Genomic DNA, 23,377 nt, shown 5'->3' with positions numbered 1-23,377 from the left:
TGACTTAGTCACCTAGGTAACGGAAGTTATCAACTACTTGTAGAATGTGATGGAAGCCGTTTTCTGCACATTTTCAGTTTTTATTGCTCTTGAGCATTTGACACACATAAAAATACATAACATATATAAAATATTACAAGTGTTGCCTTAAAAAGTACAAAATTAGAATTGAAACAATGCGCATGTTCAAAAGGATTATAGACTGTCATAATAAACCTTAAAAAGTATGGGACTAGCATTGTTACTCAAAAATACTGGAATCACTATATGTACATTCTGTGGCATCCTTTTATCACAAGAAATTTGTTTAGTTCATTGAAATTAAGTTGTATTAAAAATGAATCAAGTTAAATTATCGTATACTCAGTTTTAACAAAACAATGGTGTACAAATACTAATGTCATCTTTATGCACTAATTCAATCTATGAATGATATTTTTTATAAATTTACAAGTAACCAATCAAAAATAATTTAGTAATAATTTGTTTGATTCGCATAACTATTTCATTAATATGTGTATCATAAAGCAAATTATCTTTGCTTATAATTATTTTGGTTTTGTACTTTTGCTGTTACATAGATTCGATTTCATCATAAATCCATTTTTTGTTTTTTTTCTATTACCATGGTAATTTCCATACAGTGTGAAATATGCTTTTTATATATTTTAGTATGAAGAATATTATAATGAATTCACTTGTTTGAAGTTAAAGATTAAATTTTGAACATTTTCAAATTTTTATACTAAGAACTCGGTTTAATAATTATCGTGACATTGTAATTCACGAGTCTCTTTTTGTCTTAAAACGCCACAAAATGTACAACATACAGTGATTCCAATATTTTTGAGCAACAATGCTAGTCCCATACTTTTTAAGGTTTATTATGACAGTCTGTAACCCTTTTGAGTGTACACATTTTTCAATTCTAGTACATATATATATATATATATAAGATGGGGTTTTATAGTATGTGATGTGAGTGTTTGTGGTACAAAATGGTGTGTGTGTGTGTGCACACACATGCAAAACATTGAGTGTGTGTATATGCATACAAAGTGTATGGTGTGTATGTGCATGCAAAGTGTATGTAGGAATTTGTTGCATGCCCAATACAAATTTACATGAATAACAAAACAGATGAAGAGAGGGAAAGGGATTCTCCAATGTTTCTTTGTAATTTTTTCATTTCAATAAATGAGTTTTGTTATTAAGAGAGAGATGGGTGAGAGAGCAAGTAATATATAATCTAAGCAAAAATATGTGGACCAAGGTTAGAGGATGTATTGTATAACGTAAACATTAGAGGTGTGGAGGTACAGAAGTATCAGCCAGTGCAAAATAATCAAATCTTAGACAAAAATCACCAAAATATTTCACTGATCCTTGACATTGATGTTGGTGCCTGAGCCCTTATCATTTTTATCATCATCATTTAATACATTATTTACATCTGACGGATATTTGTCCTCATCTTGTTTGTTGTTAACACAATGTTTCGGATGAGGACAAATAGCTGTCAGATGTAAATAATGTACATAATTCCTCATCTCTTAAATATAGAAAATCTTCATTTAATGTCTGGTCAAACCATCAAACCCATGCTGGCACAGGTTAGATGGTTTGACCAGAGCTGGTAAGCTGGAGAGTTGCATCAGGCTCTAGTTGTCTGTTTACAGCTGGATACTCTTCCTAATGCAAACCATTTTACAGAGTGTGGACTGGGTGCCTCTCGTGTCACTGGCATGGGTGCACATTTATAAAAACCTCTATTTGTCATTTGCAAGCCGGGAAAGCTTAGTACCATGATTTCGCTAACTGCTTTAGGTGCCTATGTGATCATAAGCAGACACAGCCATCTTCTTGACCCTTCTTACTATTGACTCAGTGGAACAAGCAGGGTGTGGCAAATGGGATGGAAGAGGACTGCACCAGCAGTCGGCTAGTACTCAGTTCAGCTTAATAGACTGGACCAACATGTTGCCCAATCCAGAAATTGAACTCATGACTTCACAATCATGAGCCCAACACCCTAACCATCAGGCCATCCTATCCATTTTAAATTGTACTCATCCAAAATTAAAAACTTCCATCATAATTTTATCCAACAAAACCTTTTGTTGAGTTTTATTTTCAAACACTAATTTAATTAAAATTTATCATATTACTAAACCCCTTCAATTTTTTTTTTTTTTTTGGATATTTTCAACATTTATTGAAATATGCAGATAAAGCATTACATTAAGAATATGGTAACAAGGAGGGTCTTTCCCCCACTTGAGTCTAGAGCAGCAGTTCTCAATTGTGACCTCCAGAGCTATATGCAATCCTCAAGTATCCTCTCAGCAGCCACCCCACCACCGACAGCCTTCCCTCTACAAATATAATTTTTTCTTTGACTTGTGTTTTACTTTTCTTGGTGCAGCCTCCTAAAAATCTAGGTCTTGGATCTGGCCCGGATATTACAAAGGTTGAGAACTACTGGTCAAGAGGGAAGGAAACTGCTCATGACCTTTGCAGGATCTCTGTGATTGATGAAATTTAAGATATTGCAGGTCAACATTTGCAGGAAAGACATGAGTGGAGAAGATTCCAGAAGACCAATGTTCTGAAGAGGAAGGATTGAGTACAGTAGTCAGAGCAGAGTTGGGGAGATAGGATGTAACAAGAGATTTAAGAACCTTTTGTAATGAAAAATATAAAGAATGTAAATTATGTGGAAGAGAAGATGCTTTACTTTCTGTTTTCAATGTACCTATATAACTGTTTATACTGGGGTTAGTTCTCATAGATAAAAAAAACCCTACACTGAAAGGTGCTCCAGCTTTGACCATTAAATCTTCTGATATACTGGGAACTACATTGTCCAATATGCCTTCATTTTTTAAACCAATATATAAGGGTAGCTGAAAAGTTCATAGGCTGACTATGGAGGTATGATGCTAGACTGGAGCCATGAAATTTTGCATGCAGTAATTTCAACTCTTTTTCATAACTGCATTGTTTCTCTCAAGGTCAACTGATATCTGACTGTTCAATGAAGACTGCTAAAGTAACTAGTAGTAACATCTCTTGAAATTCGACAAAATTTGACATCATGGTATTATCAAGTAACTACAGAAAATGGATTTAACCATAAAAGACATTCATGCTGGTAAGGTTACTACATTAAGGGGCTGACACTTCAGCTTTATCAACAATGCAAAAGTGGGTAGTCGGATTTAGGAGGGGAAGGGAGATTCTTGAAGATCACCCCAGGTCCAGACATCCTACAACTACCATCATCGAGGAAAACGTTGTCTGCATTCACTACATGCTGACGGATGACAGGCAATTGACTATAAATCAAATAGCCAACGCTATAAAAGTATCCCATTAGAGATGAGAATATTCTGCACAATGGACTTGGCATGACAATGGTTTCTACTTGGTGGGTGCCACATTGTCTAACACCTGATCAAAAGCACACAATGATGATCACATCACAGGAAAATCTGACATTGTTTCAGTCAAATCCAGCTGGTTTACTTGAGCATTTCCTAAGTCAGGATGAGTGTTGGTTTCATCACTTTGAGCCAAAGACAAATTAATAATGTATGCTGTGGAAGCACCTCCTTCTCACCAGCTCCAAAAAAAGCCAAGATTGTTTCATCTGCAAGGAAGGTGATAGTTTCAGTTTTTGTGATGCGAAAAGCATTGGTTATTGATAGTCAATAAACTATCTTCAAAAGAGACACACTATCAATGGAGGGTACTATACCAACTTGCTGGGGTAGTCACAAAAGGCTATCAAGACCAAATGCCCAGGAAAATTGACAAAAGGGGGTCTTGATTCATCAGGACAATGCTTCAGAAAACAAGTTCTTGCTTTCAGTGGCTGTTACACATGACAACTGTGGCTTTGAACCCTAACCCGTTTCTCCTGATTTGGCCCCATCTCACAATCATCTATTTTCTCCAACATAATAAAACACTTGGCTGGGAACCAGTATTGTGGTGTTGATGACGTCATGTCTACTGTTGATCACTTTTTGACCAACAGGACAAATGCTTCTTCACTAATGAGATCCAAGCACTGCGACACCAATAGAAGAAGGACTGCAAGGGTGACTATGTTGAAAAATAAACGACATTCAGCCACATTCCATGAGAGTATCTTTGTATCTATAATATCTTGGTTATGATATAGCAATAACTATTTATTTATTTTTTCGTTAGCTTGTTTTGCTTTGTTTTCTGTTTGCCTTTTGTTCTTTTAGATGTCTAAAACCTGAGCAGAGATGTTAAGATTATAATTTTCAGGATAATTAACCTTAACTTAAGTTATTATATTTCTATGAAAGATTGCTTGCTTATGTAATTAATGTAAAAAGATAAATAAATAGGATATACTTTCATATCTAAGGTTAATAGTCCAAAAAAAAAAAAAAAGTAATATCTTACATGATTTTAGTTTGTAGTAAAATATACAAACAAGATTCAGTACAAGTCAGTGACCTTTCCCATTAAAACAAACCATAAACTAACTTGTTTCGCTCGGCACTTGAATTCACTTCAACCATATTTGACACTGCTGTCAACTTACATATCTCAGTCACTATCAACAATCTCCACCAGTCCATCTTTATCTACTACAACCTTATCTCTCATTCTTGTCACAACTATTCTTTCCTTCACACTATTGCTATCTCGTTCTCTTAAATGTTTCAGCTTTACTGGCTATGCAGCACTGGTTCAAGTATCAACTCCAAATCTAAAGAGATGAGGTGGTTTTTAAATTGAGGGAAACACTGACTGGTTGTAGATCCTGTATTCCAGATGTACCACAGCTCTCTTACCCTCAAAGCATACACACCTACATACATAACCAATTTCTGACAATATCGTCATCATCATCATTACTGTTTTAACATCCATTTTTCCATACTTGCATGGGATGTACAAAGTTTATTGAGACAGATTTTCTATGGTTGGATGCCTTTCCTGCCACCAGCCTTCACCCGTTTCCAAGTGAGGTAATATTTCCCCGTAGCCAGACATATACGGAATATTAGAAACTAGCTGACGTACCCAGTAATTCTTGGAAACGCAGGGCTTATCCCTTGGTTCCGTTCTCATAATTGTTACACTAATCTAATGACAACAAAACAAAGTATGTAGCCCTTAAAACAGTTTTTGTGCATTTACATAGAATACCAAACTGTCTTACACAGGATCTTGTTTTTAGAAATTCCCAATAAGTTATGAATACCCAAATTGTGAAGTCAATTATGTAATAACATGAAATTAGTTACCCAATAGTTAAAATTCAAGTAAAGTAGCTCTGAAAAGGGCTTTAATGCATTCCCAGAGTATACAGAACTTAAGAGGAAATACTAATAAGGTATGTATACTAAAATCGTGAAGCATGTTACGTAATAACAGGCTAATCAGATACGAGATAATAACAATTCAAAGTAAATAACTCTGAAAAGGGCTTTTGTGCGTTCCCAGAGAATATTTCCCTCAGCGGTGTTAGTGTTGGTATATTCGTGAATAAGTCACTAACCGAAATAAGTGCATCTATTGTTTAGGAAAATACTATTTACTTGTTTAAGGGTTGTACTGGATAAATTGCGAAAATAACTAATAGTTCAAATACTAAGAAATAAGCATACTCAATTTGATTTATACCAAATAATTTAGAAAATAAACGGGTTATTTCCCTTGACTGTTAAAATATGGGCGAATGGATTACTTCCCTTGGCTGTTAAAATGAAATATATTAGATACAGGAGTCAGACAAAATTATGGAAACACCTAGTATCATAATTTTGAAATTTCTATAAAACTGTCAAAAGCTTGTTTATTTTTATGTTTATTGATTTATTATTAGAGAAGACCCGGCAAGCAAAATGAGACCATAACCTGTGGCCTATGCCAGGAGCGTAACCAGCCCGCTTATGCGTACCTTTTCCTTCTTTGGTCACTAAACTCTGCTTGCGAAGACCTGTTGAGGCAAGTGAAATCAAAATCAAATTCAATGACTGGCATCCATGCTAGCGGGGTGCAAAGAGCACCATAGGAGTGTGATCGTTTGACAGAGTGGCTAACCGGCTTCCGTGCCAGTGGCACATAAAAGAGCACCATTCGAGTGTGATCATTACCAGCGTCGCCTTACTGGCACTTGTGCTTGTGCTAGTAGGGTGCCAAGAGCACCATCTGAGCATGATCGTTGCCAAAGCAGCCAACTGGCTTCCGTGCCGGTGGCATGTAAAAGGGCACCATTCGAACGTGATTGTTACCAGCATCGCCTTACTGGCACCTGTGTCAGTGTCATGTGTAAAAAGATTCGAGCGAGGTCATTGCTAGTACCGCCTGACTGGCCCCCGTGTCGTGGAACGCAAAAGGGCACCATTTGAGCGTGATTGTTACCAACGTCGCCTGACAGGCCCCCATGCCGGTGGCACGTAAAAAGCACCCACTGCACTCTCGGAGTGGTTGACGTTAGGAAGGGCATCTAGCTGTAGAAACTCTGCCAGATCAAGATTGGAGCCTGGTGCAGCCATCTGGTTCACCAGCCCACAATCAAACTGTCCAACCCATGCTAGCATGGAAAACGGATGTTAAACGATGATGATGATGATGTTGCTTAATATGTTTTGATAAAATTGCTGTTTCTTTTCAGATATCATTAGAAAAAGGTAATTAAAATTCATTAAAATGACAGATCTATCAGACTTTCAAAGAGGTCAAATTGTTGGTGCTCGTATAGCAGGGTTTAGCGTAACGAAAACGGCCAAAATGTTTGGTGTATCAAGAAGTACTGTCTCATAAGTAATGACAGCCTTTAATCAGAAAACCACTACTTTCAAAAACAAATGTTGTGGGGTAAAAACCTACAGAATTGGTCCCTAGAGCAGTGGAAGAAAGTTATTTTCTCAGACAAGTCATCTTTTACCTTATTTCCGACCACCAGCTGAGTATATGTGTAGAGACAGCCAAAAGAAGCATTTGACCCAGACTGCCTTCTTCCAACTGTTATACATGGAGGAGGATCTGTGATGATCTGGAGGGCTATATCTTGGAAATCTGCCAGTCCAATGATTTCCCTTCATGGCAGAATTGATAGTCAAGACTATTTAAGCATTTTACCTGATCCAATTCATGCTATGGTTGTGGAACTGTTTCCAGAGGGAAATGCAATCTCTCAGGATGATAATGCACCAATTCACACAGTTAAAGTTGTTACTGAATGGCACAAGGAACATTCTAGTGAAGTTCTTATCTGGCCACCACAGTCCCCATATCTCAATATTATTGAACATTTATGGTGCATTTAGAGAAACAAGTAACAAGTCGATATCCTCCACCATCATCACTACAAGAACTGGAGACTGTTTTAGCTGAAGAATGTACAAAAATTCCTTTGGAGACTATTCAAACTTTGTATGAGTCCATACCTCATAGAGTTCAAACAGTAATTACTGCCAAAGGCAGTCCTACCCATATTAAAATAAATTTGTTTGAAATTTTAAGGTGTTTCCATTATTTTGTCCAGCCCCTGAATATATATATATATACTAGCTTAAGGTGACCCGCTCTACACGCGGGTAAGAGTGTGGTTGTTACTTTCTGTTGCTTCCTTTCAGCACGTGAAAAGCACCATCCGAACGTGGCTGATTGCAGTGCCGCCTTGACTGGCTTCTGTGCCGGTGGCACGTAAAAAGCACCAACCGATTGTTGCCGCTGCGAGCCCCCCTGGCACCTGTGCCAGCGGCACAAAAAAAGCACCCACTACACTCACAGAGTGGTTGGCGTTAGGAAGGTCATCCACCTGTAGAAATACTGCCAGATCAGACTGGAGCCTGGTGTAGCCTCCTGGCTTCCCAGACTCCAGTCAAACTGTCCAACCCGTGCTAGCACGGAAAACGGATGTTAAACGATGATGATGATGATTCTCCCTCTTTATTTCTCTCTCCTTTCTCTCTCACTTTCCCTCTCTCTTACTTTTCTTTTCTCTCGGACTCTCTCTCGCTTTCTCTTACTCTCTATCTTTATCTATCTCTCTCCAATTTATAAACAACAAAAGATCTTGTGTAAGTTGAGAAATAAAATATTTAGAAAGATCAGTCATAAATATCAGGCAGTGGCAACGGAAAGGTCTGCTTCAAGGCAGACAGCAAAACACTAACATTTAAAAGGGACAGACGAAATTGCGAGCTGAATAAAAATAATAAAATATTGGAAACCAAAGTTTGAAGGGATAGAATCTGAGGATAGTAGAGTCACCATGGCTGGCATTTCTTAACGACGGACAGCAATGTATTGACAGTTTAACGGCTGGCGTAAAATTTTGAACTTGATGTAAAAGAAAATTCGTAGGCCGTTGCCAGCCTCGACTGGCCCCCGTGCCAGTGGCACGTAAAAAGCACCACCCGACCGTGTCTGTTGCCAGCGCCGCCCCAACTGGCCTCCATGCTGGTGGCACGTAAAAAGGCACCATCCGATCGTGGCCGTTGTCAGCCTCGCCTGGTCCCCGTGCTGGTGGCACGTAAAAAGCACCATCCATTCGTGGCCGTTTGCCAGCCCCGTCTGGCACCTGTGTGGGTGGCACGTAAAAAGCAGCCACTACACTCACGGAGTGGTTGGCGTTAGGAAGGGCATCCAGCTGTAAAAACACTGCCAGATCAGACTGGGCCTGGTGCAGCCTTCTGGCTTCCCAGACCCCAGTTGAACCGTCCAACCCATGCTAGCATGGAAAGCGGACGCTAAATGATGATGATGATGACCAAGTTTTGAAGTGATTCTTTCTCACGACAGTAGACTCACCATGGCAAGCATTCAAAACTTCTTCATCATGGACGGCAACACATTGACGATTAAAAGGCTGGTGCAAATTTTTTAGCTTGATGTAACAAAGAATTCCTAAACACCCGCTCCTTTAAATTTTAATCCCCTTCCAGCCCCATTTAGACCCCTTTTCACATTTTGGTTAATATAACCTGATTTCATTCGGGTCTACTGAGGCCACATTTTATAAGATGAGGAATTTTGTCCTAGAGGTCACGCCTTTCATTTGAGGAAAAAAATAGTTGACATGCAAACTCGCCAGCACTTTTAACATGGGTGTGCATATTTTCAGCTCAACAGACTGACCACATAATTCACACATTATATATATATATATATATAATAAATATTAGGGAATAAATCCAAATTTACAGGGGAAAATCAGATTTAGGATTGAATCCAATTTTATAGTAAAATATTATATCGTAGTGGTTATTTATAATTGTTAAATTTTAATTTATATAAATTATTTTATGTATTGGCTTAAGTCTTTCTTTGTTTGATTTGCATAATAGTGGTTTTGTCTCTAATTTAATATAATATATATATATATATATATATATATATGTATGTGTGTGTGTGTGTGTGTGTATGTGAGTGCACGCATTATATATACACATGTATACAAATTATATATATATGTATAAATTAAATTAGAGATAAAACCACTAATAGGCAAATCAAACAGTGAAAAACCAAAAACATAAAAATAAAAATATAATATATAAAATATAAAATTGAAAAATTTAAATTATTTAAATTTTTTAAAAAATATTAAATTGTATTTATAATTTGTTTAAAAATATATATAACTATCAAAAAGTATTAAAAAGTTTAATATACATAAATACAGATATATACACTTTGTATATATATACATTATATATACATATTTATATATAGAACACACACACACATATATATAAATGAACGCAATAAATATCTGATTCCTAATAATTGTTCTCATGATTGTGTGTTGGTGGTGACGATGATAATTCTCTCTATGAATGCAGACAGCGAGATATAGAACGCCGTTTGACGAAGTTATAAAGAGAAAGTGAAGGGGAGTTAGACGGGAAGGGAGGAAATAGCGTGAGTGAGGAAGACAGATACGTAAAAGAATGGGAGTGGACTTGTCAAAGTGGGTTTTTGGCCCTAGCAACGACACCTTTTAAGATAGGGATTTCTAACGTAGCCCACTGGTATTGTCACCTCATTTTACATGTCCCTGTAAATTTGAGTCAATCCGACGGGATGTTGTGGTGTTGAAAGCATGCCAAGCGGTGGAGTCTAACAAACAAACTTTTTTTCAGTTTTATAAATAGATATATATATATATATATATATATATAAGGATCCCTTCCAGGGGCACTATTATTGTTTGTTTTTTTTTCAATAATCTGAGTATGCCATGAGGTTTCCAGATATGAGTTCTACTCACATGTCAAGTTTCATCAAAATCAATAAAATAATGTAGGAGGAGCTAACCAACAACTCCACAAACAGACCCACAGATGGAATTTCCTACATTTGTAGTAGTAGAAAGACACTGCTTTTTACAGTGACTTTCATTTCCAGCTATCACACAATGTTAAGGCAAGGAGACACACATGCATGTGTGACAGGCTTCTTTCAGTTTCCATCTATCAAATCCACTCACGCCCTGGGGAATAGTAACAAACACTAGCCCAAGGTGCAATGCAGTGGCACTGAACACAAAACTATGTGAATGGGGAGCAAACTTCTTACCCACACATACAAGAAATCAACTACTCACAAGGAAATACTCTAAGGACTTCAAATAATTTTCAAAATTAACAATTCTGAGAAGTCAGTTTAATGAATGCATGCAATCCATGCCTAAGATATATGAGGGAAAATAAATCCTACTTTAATATATATCATACATTACTGTGAGAAACAGCATGTTTTTTCCAATGCTAGCATGAGTTAGATGTATATCAATGATGCATTGGTTTACAGCCAGATGTCCTTCCTGCCACAAACCCTTACTTGTTTTTCAACTAAGGGACCTCTTATTTTGTATGTCTTTGAAGGTGCAAAGCAAGGAGATGAATTGTTGCCAGAAATATCAACAATAACACCAGCCATTATAGCAAGTAGCTTTCACAGAGCTGCAAATAGAAACTAATATACACAAATGCTATATGCACTCCTATTACATGGCTTTGATTTTTAAAATTGCATCCATAGCTTAAGTGTCAAGAACTGCTTCCTGATTTTAAGGATTTAAGTAACATAACAAATATTTTCATTATTAACCCTCCACTATTCAAATTATTTTGTCAAATGCAATGCTTGTTTATTCAGTGTTTTGAAGAAATCATGATTAATCTCATAGCTGCAAGATCTCAACGATATCATTGGTTCTTTTTAGAATGACATTGTAGGGTGGGTGTGAATGGCCAGATCTGGTTGGTTTAAACATAAAACAGGGCTGGATATGGCCAGTTGAAATGCTAAAGGGTTAAGCCAACATTATAAATATAACTAAAAAAATATGATGAAAGGCTTTAACTTTGATATGAACACTTTGAAATTGTGGCTGTTCTGTGTCATATGAAATACAGCAGATTGGTATCAAAAGAGTTAAAGATGAGGTTAATGGTTGAAATAATTATATAATCTTATTAACTACAACTTCTCTCATACAATTGGATGATTTAATTTAAGTAAATGACTTACTTCATCGGTGTAATTAGGTGGGTAATGTTGCAGAATAAATGGTTCTGAAATAGAAATATCAAAATACACCATTAACATGTATGAATACATAAATAAATATAATTAACACAGTCAACTATTTTCTATGCTTGGAAGGGAAAATGTTATTTTAGTTATTTGACACTTATGTTGTAAGGTCTATTCCTTTCTTTAAAAGCTAGTACAGTTAAAGCATTTTATGTAATTTCTCTTTCTGCTCTCAAAAAAAAAAACAAAAAAACAATCAGTCTGTTCTAACGAGTACAGAACGAAGGGTATACAAGAAATAAATGAGAATATATTGGGCTCTCTCTCTCTCTCTCTCTGGTCAAGTAAATAGAAATACAAAGATATCTGGAATCATAGATTGTGTGAGGAAAGGAGAGAGAGGAGAGGAAGGGAGAGAGAGGAGAGGAAGGGAGAGAGAGGAGAGGAAGGGAGAGAGAGGAGAGGAAGGGAGAGAGGGGAGAGGAGAAAGAAGAGAGACATAGTGAGCAAGATAGACACAATCACTATGAATACACTGGACAACAGACTGCATAATCATCATCACTTAACGTCTGCTTTCCATGCTGGCATAGGTTGGACAGTATGACAAGAGCTGGTTAGGCAGAAGACTGCACCATGCTTCGCTGTCTGTTTTTTTTGCAGGGTTTTTACAGCTGGATGCCCTTCCTAACACTAACCGTTGCAGAGTGGGCTGAGTGCTTTTTACATGGCACCAGCACAGGCGAAGTCAGTTTTGGCAAGGTTTTTCACAGTTGGATGCCCTTCCAAATACCAGCAACTTTACAGTGTGAACTAGATGCTTTTTATGTGGGACCAGCACTGGCAGGGTCACCAAGTAACTTGCAAGATAAAGATCCTTTGAAAGGGGAGGGAGCATTGAAAGAGGTGATCTTGAATAATGAAAGGTTAGTGTGACAGAGAGACAGAAACGGGTGTCTTGCTTATAGAGGAGATACATGGTTACCCTGTCAGAGAGAGCAAGAAAGAAGAAGTGATCAAGAGTGAGGTGAGTAATGGGTGTGTCGTTGTAGAGGAGGTAATACATGGTTAAGCAGTCAGGGGGATAGAGCAAGAGGAAGTGAGAGAGTAGAAAAGAGAAAGAGAAAGAGTGAAAGAGAGCAAGAGAGAGATAGTGGCAAAGCACCAAAGTATGCACACAAGGAATGGGGATCAGAATATACAAGGGATGGTGGAGAAGAGCCAGGGGGAGATAAGTGGTGGCAAAGTGGAAGGGCATGCCCTCAAGATACAGAGTCAGGATATAAATGATAGGGTATTGCCAAAGTGCATGAGTAGGGAATAGAGAGACAATGATCCTTCCAAGTCAATCGGGTCCATTGCCAGAGACATAGGAGTGCCTGAGTTTCTTATCAGGCAGGTAGGGCACGAAGACATTCAGCATTCCTCATACAAGATGAGAAAGGACCAATTTTTGTCCCAAGCCATCGAGAACAATAGGAAAGACCACACTATGAAGCTTTTGAACAAACTCAAGCATCCCTTCCAACCGAACATACTTTGGTTTTTCTCAGACAAGAAAGATTTCTGCCAGGATCACACTGCCCTGGGTCAAGAGGGTGGGTGCTGGAAGACCCTATGTCTAGCAACAGGACACTGCACCATGCCACACAAACAGAAGAATCCAGTTATGGCTGTCACCCCTAACATCTGGCCACCTAACACACCAGACTGCAACCCTCTTTATTATTATGTGTGAGAGACCAACAAAACTCTTTATAACACCAAAGATGAACTAAAGGCAAGGATAATGGCAGCATTCACCAACTTAAACACAGAGATTGTCCAGAAGAATTTCAAGAGATTCCAAAGTCGTCCGAAGGTCATAGCTGAAGCCAATGGTGATTTTATTGAATAAATTTACTCTTTAGTATTTCAAGATATTTTTGTGTAAATTTAGAAAAATATATCTGTTAAAATGAGATGTGAGCGATATTTTCATTTTTGTATAATTTAGATGACAATTTATTCACTGCACTCTGTCTGTCTAATATAAATATATATATATATATATATATGGGGAAGCACTCCGTCGGTTACGACGATGAGGGTTCCGGTTGATCCGAATCAACGGAACAGCCTGCTCGTGAAATTAACGTGTAAGTGGCTGAGCACTCCACAGACACGTGTACCCTTAACGTAGTTCTCGGGGATATTCAGCGTGACACAGAGAGTGACAAGGCCAGCCCTTTGAAATACAGGTACAATAGAAACAGGAAGTAAGATTGAGAGAAAGTTGTGGTGAAAGAGTACAGCAGGGATCACCACCATCCCCTGCCGGAGCCTCGTGGAGCTTTCGCTCAATAAACACTCACAACGCCTGGTCTGGGAATCGAAACCGCGATCCTATGACCGCGAGTCTGCTGCCCTAACCACTGGGCCATTACGCCTCCATATATATATACATACATATGCATGCAAATACATCCGTATGTATTTGTATTAGTCTTAAGTGCTTGGCATGTAAAGTCTGCTCTGCATAAATCAATATTTGTGAACGTGTTTATTGACATCATACATATACACACATAGACAGACGCGACACACACACATTGGCAGTAAAAAAAATAAATAGAAAATGACAGAAATGTTTACACCCAAAAACTTGTGCAGCTTCACAACTTACTCCACTCCAGTGAGTTACTCATTCTCAAGTAATAGTTACCACACCTATTAAATTTTCTCTACTATCCTAATTTACTTCCAAACTCTCAGCTGTTGGTACACTGCCAGACCTGGCCAAGTAGTTATAATTAACTAATCATTAATAAGAGTAGCATAACATTGAGAAAATTGTGAAGGAGAGCAAATTTGCTATTAACAATTATTTAAGTGATTAGTATCTCTCACCTTCTTTGTCACCCGATGGCTTGCCAATTTCTACAAAAAGTTCAAATATTCTTTCTGGATTTTCTCTGAAAGAAGAAAACACTACAGTTACACACGCATACACTGAAGAAATATTTTACATATATTGTAATTAATAATACAAGCACAAGGTCTCAAATTCAGAGGTTATGTGTAATTATATTGACCTCATTACTTGACTGGTAATTTATCAGTTCTGAAAGAATAAAAGATAAAATTGAAAGATTGGTGTGCGTATAACAGTGTAGATACAAATGTAGAATGATAGCGCATATAATATTTCATCTCAGAGAAACTTCTGAAAGGGACTTGTGTAGAAATTTTAGAAATACAGGCCTCACTCAGAATGCCTGGTGAATGGCCAGATATGATATTTTGACTGGATTTGATCTCCTCAGTAATGAATACCTCAGACTTTCTGAGTTAAGCCAAAAATGCTGGTTCCAATTTAGTGATTTGAACAAATTGACCAAATTTGCAAACTGATAGAACTCCATTTCAAAGGGATAAAAAAATGAGAAGCAAAAGACACATATGACGCAAAAGTATTTAAAATAAAATTAAATAAAATAAAAATCAAAGAAATATGGTTTAATCTTGGAAATCACTTGACAAAAATACTTTAGTAGTGTCATAAAGAGAAGTTTGATGTGGTATTCAGCTGTAACTATTTATAAGTGGACTAAAAGTGGAGAAGATATAGAAAATGACAGAATGGCAGTCAACTGTACCAGATTGATACAAGTAATGGTGTTGATGGTAGTAATTCTATTACTAATATTACCCTGATCAGCCTTCACTGAGCAGATCTATGATCAAAAGACATTCCATTGTGACCATTCTGTTTATTTCCTTTTTAATTTCCACGGTAGATCTAAGACTACACTGCTTAATCTAGGCCTTGCTTTTTAAAGACTCTTAACAGCCAAATTTCTCACAGAATCACACCAATTTCTAATGGCCAATTTCTGCTCACCCAATCGGTTCACAACATGGAAGTTTGTAACCTACTGTAGATAACTAGTTTCAAAGTTAGTAAAAACTTTTATATTGTATTTCTTAAAATCTCTTTCCATAGCATTGACAATTACAACCAGTCTTCACTTTTTAAATAAATGAGAAACCACTTTATGTGAGCTACATATACTCCACACATGTACATAAAACAGTTATCCACACAATGGTGTAACAAGAACAACAACATTCATGTTGTTCTCACAAGCAAGAAATATCATAGCAAATGCAGATATGGCAGTATATTTAAGACAGTTTCAGCTCTAACTTCAGCATGCAACATTGAGCAAATGACTTTTAGCCATTGCCTCAAGTCAACCAATGCTTTGTGAGTGAAATTTGACAGACAGAAATTTTATGAAAACCTGCCAATACGATCATTCCTGTTCTTTGGTGTCATCCATAGAATCTACTCTGTTGTAAACATGCAGACCTGGATCAGTTTAACAACAACTTTTCCATGCTTGCATGGGTCAGATGGAACTTGTTGAGGTAGATTTTCTACAAACAGATACCCTTCATGTTGCCAACCCTCACCTGTTTCCAAGCAAGCTAATATTTCCCATAGCTGGATGTATTTTCCTGAAAGACTGAAAGTAAACATTTACAGTCATCATGTGATGTCAAGACAAAGGTACACACACACACGACAGGCTTCTTAAAGTTTCTATCATCCAAATTCACTCACAAGGCTTTGGTTGGCCTTGGAGGGAGTAATAAATTACTCCCTCTTTCTACCAGTCTCACATGCCCTTAACCCTTTCATTACCAACCCAGCTGAAACCGGCTCTGGCTTTGAGTACAAATGTCTTGTTTTCATAAGTTTTGAATTAAAATCTTCCACCAAACCTTTGTCACAATTTATGTTTCTAACACTAGTTGAATGATAAGTAAGTTATTTTACTAAATTCTTTATTATAATTGAAGTAATTGAAAGAACACAGAGCATCTCAAAATAAATACAGTAACAAAAGGGTTAAAAAGTCATCAGCACTACTTGTCATCCTTTGCCTAAGCCCCCTCAATCATTCCCCATAAGCTAGTACCAAGCAAGCTACAGTATTTTGTGAGTGACAGTGATGTTCCAAAGAAAACTATGCCCATGTTGAAAGGAAGTGCTCAGTGACACTAGAAAACAATGAAATCTGTTTCTCAATGATTAGAGGAAATCTTTACCCTTAAGCACTTAACCCTTTAGTGTTTAAACCGGCAAAAATATTCTACCTATTTTATGTTCAGAATAGTCAGATATGGTCATTCATAGCTACCTTATTGTGTCATTTTAAAAATAAACAATCACATCAATGAAATCTCAAAGCCATGAAATGATGCAAGATTAATTTTACATGGTGTGAATACATAAGCTTTATATTTGACAGAATAATCTGAATGCTAAAGGGTTAAACCATTGATTTTATGTTGGGACTAGCCTCTCACACCTACCCTATAATGTCATTCTAAAAATAAATAATCACATCATTGAAATTTAAAAGCTATGAGATAATGCATGGGTAGTTCAAAACAATGCAAATAAATAAGCATTACATTGGCCAGAATAATCTGAACGCTAAAAGGTTAAATGTTCATGAACACAGGTGTGACTGTGGTTAAAAAATTCACTCTGCAAACACAGGGTTCCCCCATTTGATCCTGCCGCATGGCATCATGGGCAAGTGGCTATCACAATTTTAGGCTGATGCAAATCTTGTGAATGGAGTTAGATTAAGTATAAATTTAAAGAGTTGAAAGCTAACATGCTCAACACACCAAGCAGTTAACTCTGTGTGTGTGTGTGTGTGTGTGCGTGCGTGCGTGCGTGTGCAGTGAAAAAAAAGACTAATATGAAATACAACTCTGGAAATATTTTAGTATTATTCTGACCTCATCAATGAAGCATAATCCCCACTGTATTTGGCACACAAGCTTTGTACACTGGTGAGCATAGGTAATTAGGATTGTTGAGAAATGAAAAGATGTTGTGAATAGTGTTATCAACTGGAATTTTGAACTATAAGAATAATCTAATAATACTGCTTACATTTCGTATGCTTTTATTTCCTTTAAACTGGTGTTCCAGCATGATCTTAAACATGATGAAAAAAAAAATTGAAAAACTAGTTTTATGCAACCTATTTTTCTGACTATTTTTAATAAAATAATTTGGATTGTTTATAGATGAATTTATGAGGATAGGAGATTGATCACAAGAGCAAAATATTTGAGAGTAATTTTTCTCAACAGTAGGAAGAAACAAGTGTAACTAAGACAAATGCAGCAAACCCATGCAACGCTCGAATAAATTAAATAAGCTACAATGTTAAAAACCTACTTCAGAAAAAATAAGTAAATTCTATTTAACCCAGTTTATGCTAAATTCTTAAATAATTAGTTTGTCTTAGTGATGGATGAAGAGAATAGAAGATGAAGTATAGTCAAAACCAAACATTTTTATATTGTGTAATCTTTAAATGCCTTTCAGATGAAAGGAATATTTTTACGTCATGAGGTTACTTACAAGGTCAAATAATTTGACGAGGATTCTTTTAGACAAAAACCAATGCTGTTATCACAGTCAATAAACAAGACTTTCTTTCTTTAGCATGTAAGTACTAGAAAAATTAGTTCATTAGAAATATATACATGCTTTTTCATTTATATTCTATAATTTTGTTTTCACTTTCTTAACATGATATAACTAACAAGTGTTACTAACCTAAAATGTGAAAGCAATATGGTTGCTCAGTGAATGTTTAATGCACCAAGCCCACTAACACATTAGTTCACATCCTTGGACACTTGTATATACATACATATATATATATAGATATATATACACATACATATATATATATATATGCATTGATGTAAGAATAAGTTGTTCTATAAAGCCCGAAACATATGTACCGCAACATCCTTTGCGTCCTGTTTTTCATTTATTTCATTTGATACATATATCCTATCACCTATGCAACTAGCTGGCATATACAGGTGCTTACATTTATCAAGTATTCACCCTGAATTTATTATATATATATATATATTATATATATATATATATATATACATATATATATATTGATATATACATGTATATATCTACACACACACACACACACATATATATATCTACACACACACACACACATATATATATATCTACACACACACACATATATATATATCTACACACACACACACATATATACACACACATACACACACACACACATATACACACACATACACACACACACATACCCCCACACACACATATATATATATACACACATTTTCTTATACATATATATATACATATATATATATATATATACATATATATATAATTAGTAATGCAATATGAAAGTATTGCTTTCCAGTAAAGAATAGCCCGTGAGGGAAAATTATACATAGAAGTAAATATATGGCACAACGAAGTACCGATATTTACTGGAAATAGCGAAAGTAATAATACAACGCTAATGTATAGCTTCACCGCGTATGTACTAGCAAAAATGCGTGTGTGCAACAAACTTTAAAAAAATTTGGCTGATAAAGATAGATCAAGTATATGTGTGGAGGCATATCTTGAAAAATCTGAAACCGGCTCCGGTCCCACATTATCCTTTTCTAGGTATTTCATCTTTCAGATGTTCTCCCTGGAGGTAAGACAAATTTTTTTCAAGTTTGTTGCACTCACGCATTTTTGCTGGTACATACGCGGTGAAGCTATACATTAGCGTTGTATTATTACGTTCGCTATTTCCAGTAAATATCGGTACTTCGTTGTGCCATATATTTACTTTGATATATACATATATATATATATACATATATATATATGATTTTGATTTTTCCAGTTTCAGTTCATGAGCTGTGGCCATGCTGGGGCACCGCCATTTGGTTTGCTACATGATTTTACCTCACGAATGCTTTTTAGCAACTGCCATTTGGTGCATGAGAGAGTTCGATGCAGCTGCCCTCATCTGCACCTCCTGCCATGAAGTTGGTTCATCCGGGACACCTGACAGGAAGAGATCCTGTCCTACTTTAAAGACATCCGCATCTACACCATGCAGGTCCCTCAGGTTCTTCGGGAGGATATTGAAGAGCTGTGGGCCTCTGAAGTCCAGGCTATCACAGTATCTTGTCCTATATCTTGATGGCAAATTTGGAGTCCTTGGTACCACGCAGTGGTGCCCGGTTCTGGCATTTGTGGGACTCTCGATGCCAAAGTTTGGGGCAAGTCCTTCCAGGATCTTCCAGATATATATTATGGCATATCTTTCTCGCCTACGCTCCAAGGAATAGAGTTTTAATCTCTTGAGTCTTTCCCAGTAGCTTATATGCTGCACAGAGGCTATCTTCTTCATGTAGCTTCGTTGGATCGCCTCAAGTTCTGTGATCAACTTGACACTGGATGGTGACCATAGCTGAGAGCAATAGTCAAAGTGGCTTAGGACAAGTGTCTTCCAGAGGACCATCATGGTTTCTTGTTCTCTTGTTCTAAAGGTTCTAAGAATCCATCCGGCCAGCTGTCTACATTTCATTGCCAATTTAGCAACATGTACATGAAAGGTCGCGTCATCACTTATGTGAATACCCAGGTCACGCACTGATTGTGCCTCTGGGATTGCAATCCCTCCGGGTCCAGTGTATTCATTGGGTATTGCATTCAGTTTTGCATGCTGATAGCATAAAGCTTGAAACTTTTCAGCATTGAACTGCATGCTATTCTTTTCAGCCCACTTGTATATTTTGTCCAGCTCACATTGCAGGTGCTTAGTGTCTTCAGGGTTCTGTATTGCCTGTGAAACTTTTGTATCATCTGCATAACTTGTGATCGTGGCTCTCTGCGTGGCTGAGGGCATGTCTGAAAGGGCCATTATGAACAGTAGTGGTCCCAAAACAGTGCCTTGCGGAACACCGCTCACTATTTGTGCGTTATTGGAGGTGGCCTCATTGGCTACTACCACCTGACTTCTATCCTTCAGAAAGTCATGAAGCCATTCTCCCAATTTTCCAACTACGCCAAGATCACGCAGTTTGTGACATATCATTCCATGATCGACTTTATCAAAGGCCTTTGCAAAGTCGAGATATATGACTTCCACATTTGTGTGGTTGAGCAGTCGTTTCAGCACCCAGTCATAGTGTTGTAGGAGCTGAGTTAAGCAGCTTCTTCCTGGTCGGAAACCATGTTGGGTGTCAGGCAGCAAGTCATTTTCTTCAAGGAAGGTGATTAGTTTCCTTCTGACTATTCGTTCCATGACCTTGCTGATGTGTGAGGTCAGAGATAGGTCTGTAGTTCTTGGCCTCCGCTCTGCTACCTCCTTTATGAATAGGGCATATTTTACCTTCCTTCAGTTTTCTTGGGAGTTTACCAGTTGCAAGGAAGCTCTGAAAGAGGAACTGCAGTGGTCTTGCTAGGACTCTCTTACATACTTTTAGAAGGATTGCTGGGAATTCATCGGGGCCAGTAGCTGAGTTTGTTTTCATTTCATCTATAGCCTTTATTACATCGTCTTCCTTTATATTGATGTAATCAATCATCGCTGCCTCTGATTTTATATCTGCAGTGGTAAAGACGTCAGTTGCATTTGAAACTTTTGTATGCCATTAGAATTTTCCTCTCTCTGGGGATTTTGTTCTTGTGTACAGTGGCCTTTCTCTCTGGGACACATTTGTAGCATATGGCTTGCATTACAGACATGAATTGTTGAAGTTTCATGTCGATGTCTGGTGAGGAGAGACATTCAGGCCAGTTTTGTTTGAGGATCTCTTTCTCAATTTGTTTCCAGTTTGCCTTATGGAAGTTCAAGCTGGAAAGATTCTCAGAGTTTCTTGTAGGCTGCATGTCCATGCTTTCCTTTGGCCCGTACATGGTCAGCTCTACCATGTTGTAATCCGAGAGTAGTGTCGGTGTCACTTTCACATTATGAATGAGATCCATATTATTTGTACAGCAGAGATCCAGTATGTTACCTGCCCTGGTTGGTTGGAGTATTACTTGTTCCATGTACAGAGTGTTGATGAGTTTCAGGAGGGACCTCACCTGTCCTCGTTCACATCGTGTCATTCCTGGGAGAGAAAGGCCCTCGGGCCTTCTGACATTGGGTAGATTGAAGTCTACCATAAGAAGTACACTTATGTGTTGTTCTAATGTGACTAGAACTTCTATTTTTATAAGGCAGTCTTTGAACTTGCCTACATGGCTTGGGGCATCTGGAGGGCGATATGTAGCACATATAACTACACCAAGTTGACTTATATGTACAATTAGTGTGTCACACACCGAATTTGAGTATGACAAAAGGACCTGGGGTGTGAGGCCCTCGCAGATGTACATAGCAACACCTCCATGACTCTTTTCTTTTCTGTCAGTTCGTAGTACAACATACTGTGGTATGTGTATTTCCGCATCTACTATGTCCGGTTTCAGGTGTGTTTCCGTAAGTGCTATGCATAAGGCTTGATTGCATGCAACAAAGTCTCTCAAGAACGGGATTTTTGTCCTGTTACTGAGTGTTAGCAGTCCTCTGATGTTCAGTAGGAGCATCGAGGTGATGTGTATGCTGTTGCCGGCGGTGTCCACCCAGGGTCTGTTTACTGTGGCGGTCTTGTGTATTGTGGATAGTCCCATCTGCGAGATTAAGTTTGATGAAGCCAGGTTAGCTGCTGTACAATCTTTTGTGCCATGCACAAAAAAGATTCTTGTTAAGCAGCTGCACTTTCAATAACATGTTGGCGGTTTGTAGCACGCACCACATCTGCGTACCTCCGTTTTGAGGCAGTTGGTGCGTGGTCCATTCCTTTTCCTTTTGGTAGTTGGTTTCTACCCTATTTCATGTTTATGTGGCAGGGTCTTCGGTGTGCAAAACGGCAGCCTGCACATATGTATATACATATGTATATATATGTGTATAACAGATCATTAGGAAGGGCATCCACCTGCAGAAACTTCGAACAGATCAGAATGGAGCCTGGTGCAGCTTTCTGGCTCGCCAGTCCTCAGTCAAACCATCCAACCCATGACAGCATGGAAAATGGACGTTAAATGATGATGATGATATATATATATATATATATATATATATATATATATATATAAAATGTATATATATATATATATAGATAACAAAAGAAAGAAAGAGACCTCAATATTATGTAAATAGAGGAAATTTATCTGTAAATTAATATGTTACCATTATACAATACTCAAGATAAAACTCTGAGTTTCAGATGCCGAAGTGGAAATCCACAACACCATCTCTTCGGCGAGATAACGGAAGAGATGGTGTTGTGGATTTCCACTTCAGCATCTGAAACTCAGAGTTTTATCTTGAGTATTGTATAATGGTAACATATTATTTACAGATATATATATATATATATATATATATATATATATATATATATATATATATATATAAAATGTATTTGTGTGTCTGTGTTTGTCCTCCCACCATTGCTTGACAACTGATATTGGTATGTTTATGTCCCCGTAACTTAGCAGTTTAACAAAAGAGACCAATAGGCTAACAATTAGGCATACAAAGAATAAGTTGTGGGGTTAATTTGTTCAACTATAGGTGGTGCTCCAACATGGCCACAGTCAAATGGCTGAAACAAATAAAAAAATATATATACACACACACATATATACAGTAATCCCTTGTCATATCGTGGTTCACCTATCTCGGTTTATCATTTAAGCTGATGTCAATTCCTTCATCATGTTGTTTTGCATTTATAATGAAATAAATGTATACAAATAATAAAAACTAAAAATAAATGTACAGTACTGTTTCTACTTCTTGGATTTTCACCTTTTGTGGGTGGTTTTGGAACATAACACCCACAATAGTTGAGGGATTACTGTATATACACATAACTATATACACACACACACACA

General features: G+C 37.2%; 1 protein-coding gene across 7 annotated transcripts in view; it reads right to left on the bottom strand.

The window, feature by feature from the left end:
• Nucleotides 1–23,377, bottom strand: part of LOC115223141 (DENN domain-containing protein 1B) — a 222,531-nt gene that overhangs the window by 113,044 nt on the left and 86,110 nt on the right. For all 7 annotated transcript variants that reach the window (XM_029793558.2, XM_029793554.2, XM_029793559.2 and 4 more), the window contains 2 exons: nt 14,434–14,498; nt 11,539–11,582 (listed from right to left, as the gene is read on the bottom strand). In XM_029793558.2, the coding sequence (XP_029649418.1) occupies nt 11,539–11,582; nt 14,434–14,498 (109 nt within the window). The remainder of the gene's footprint in view (nt 1–11,538; nt 11,583–14,433; nt 14,499–23,377) is intronic.

The sequence above is a fragment of the Octopus sinensis genome, linkage group LG22 (genome assembly GCF_006345805.1).
Source record: "Octopus sinensis linkage group LG22, ASM634580v1, whole genome shotgun sequence".
Taxonomy (NCBI): Eukaryota; Metazoa; Mollusca; class Cephalopoda; order Octopoda; family Octopodidae; genus Octopus; species Octopus sinensis.
Note: the sequence above shows the minus strand (reverse complement) of the source record. Positions and strands in the feature narration are given on the sequence as shown.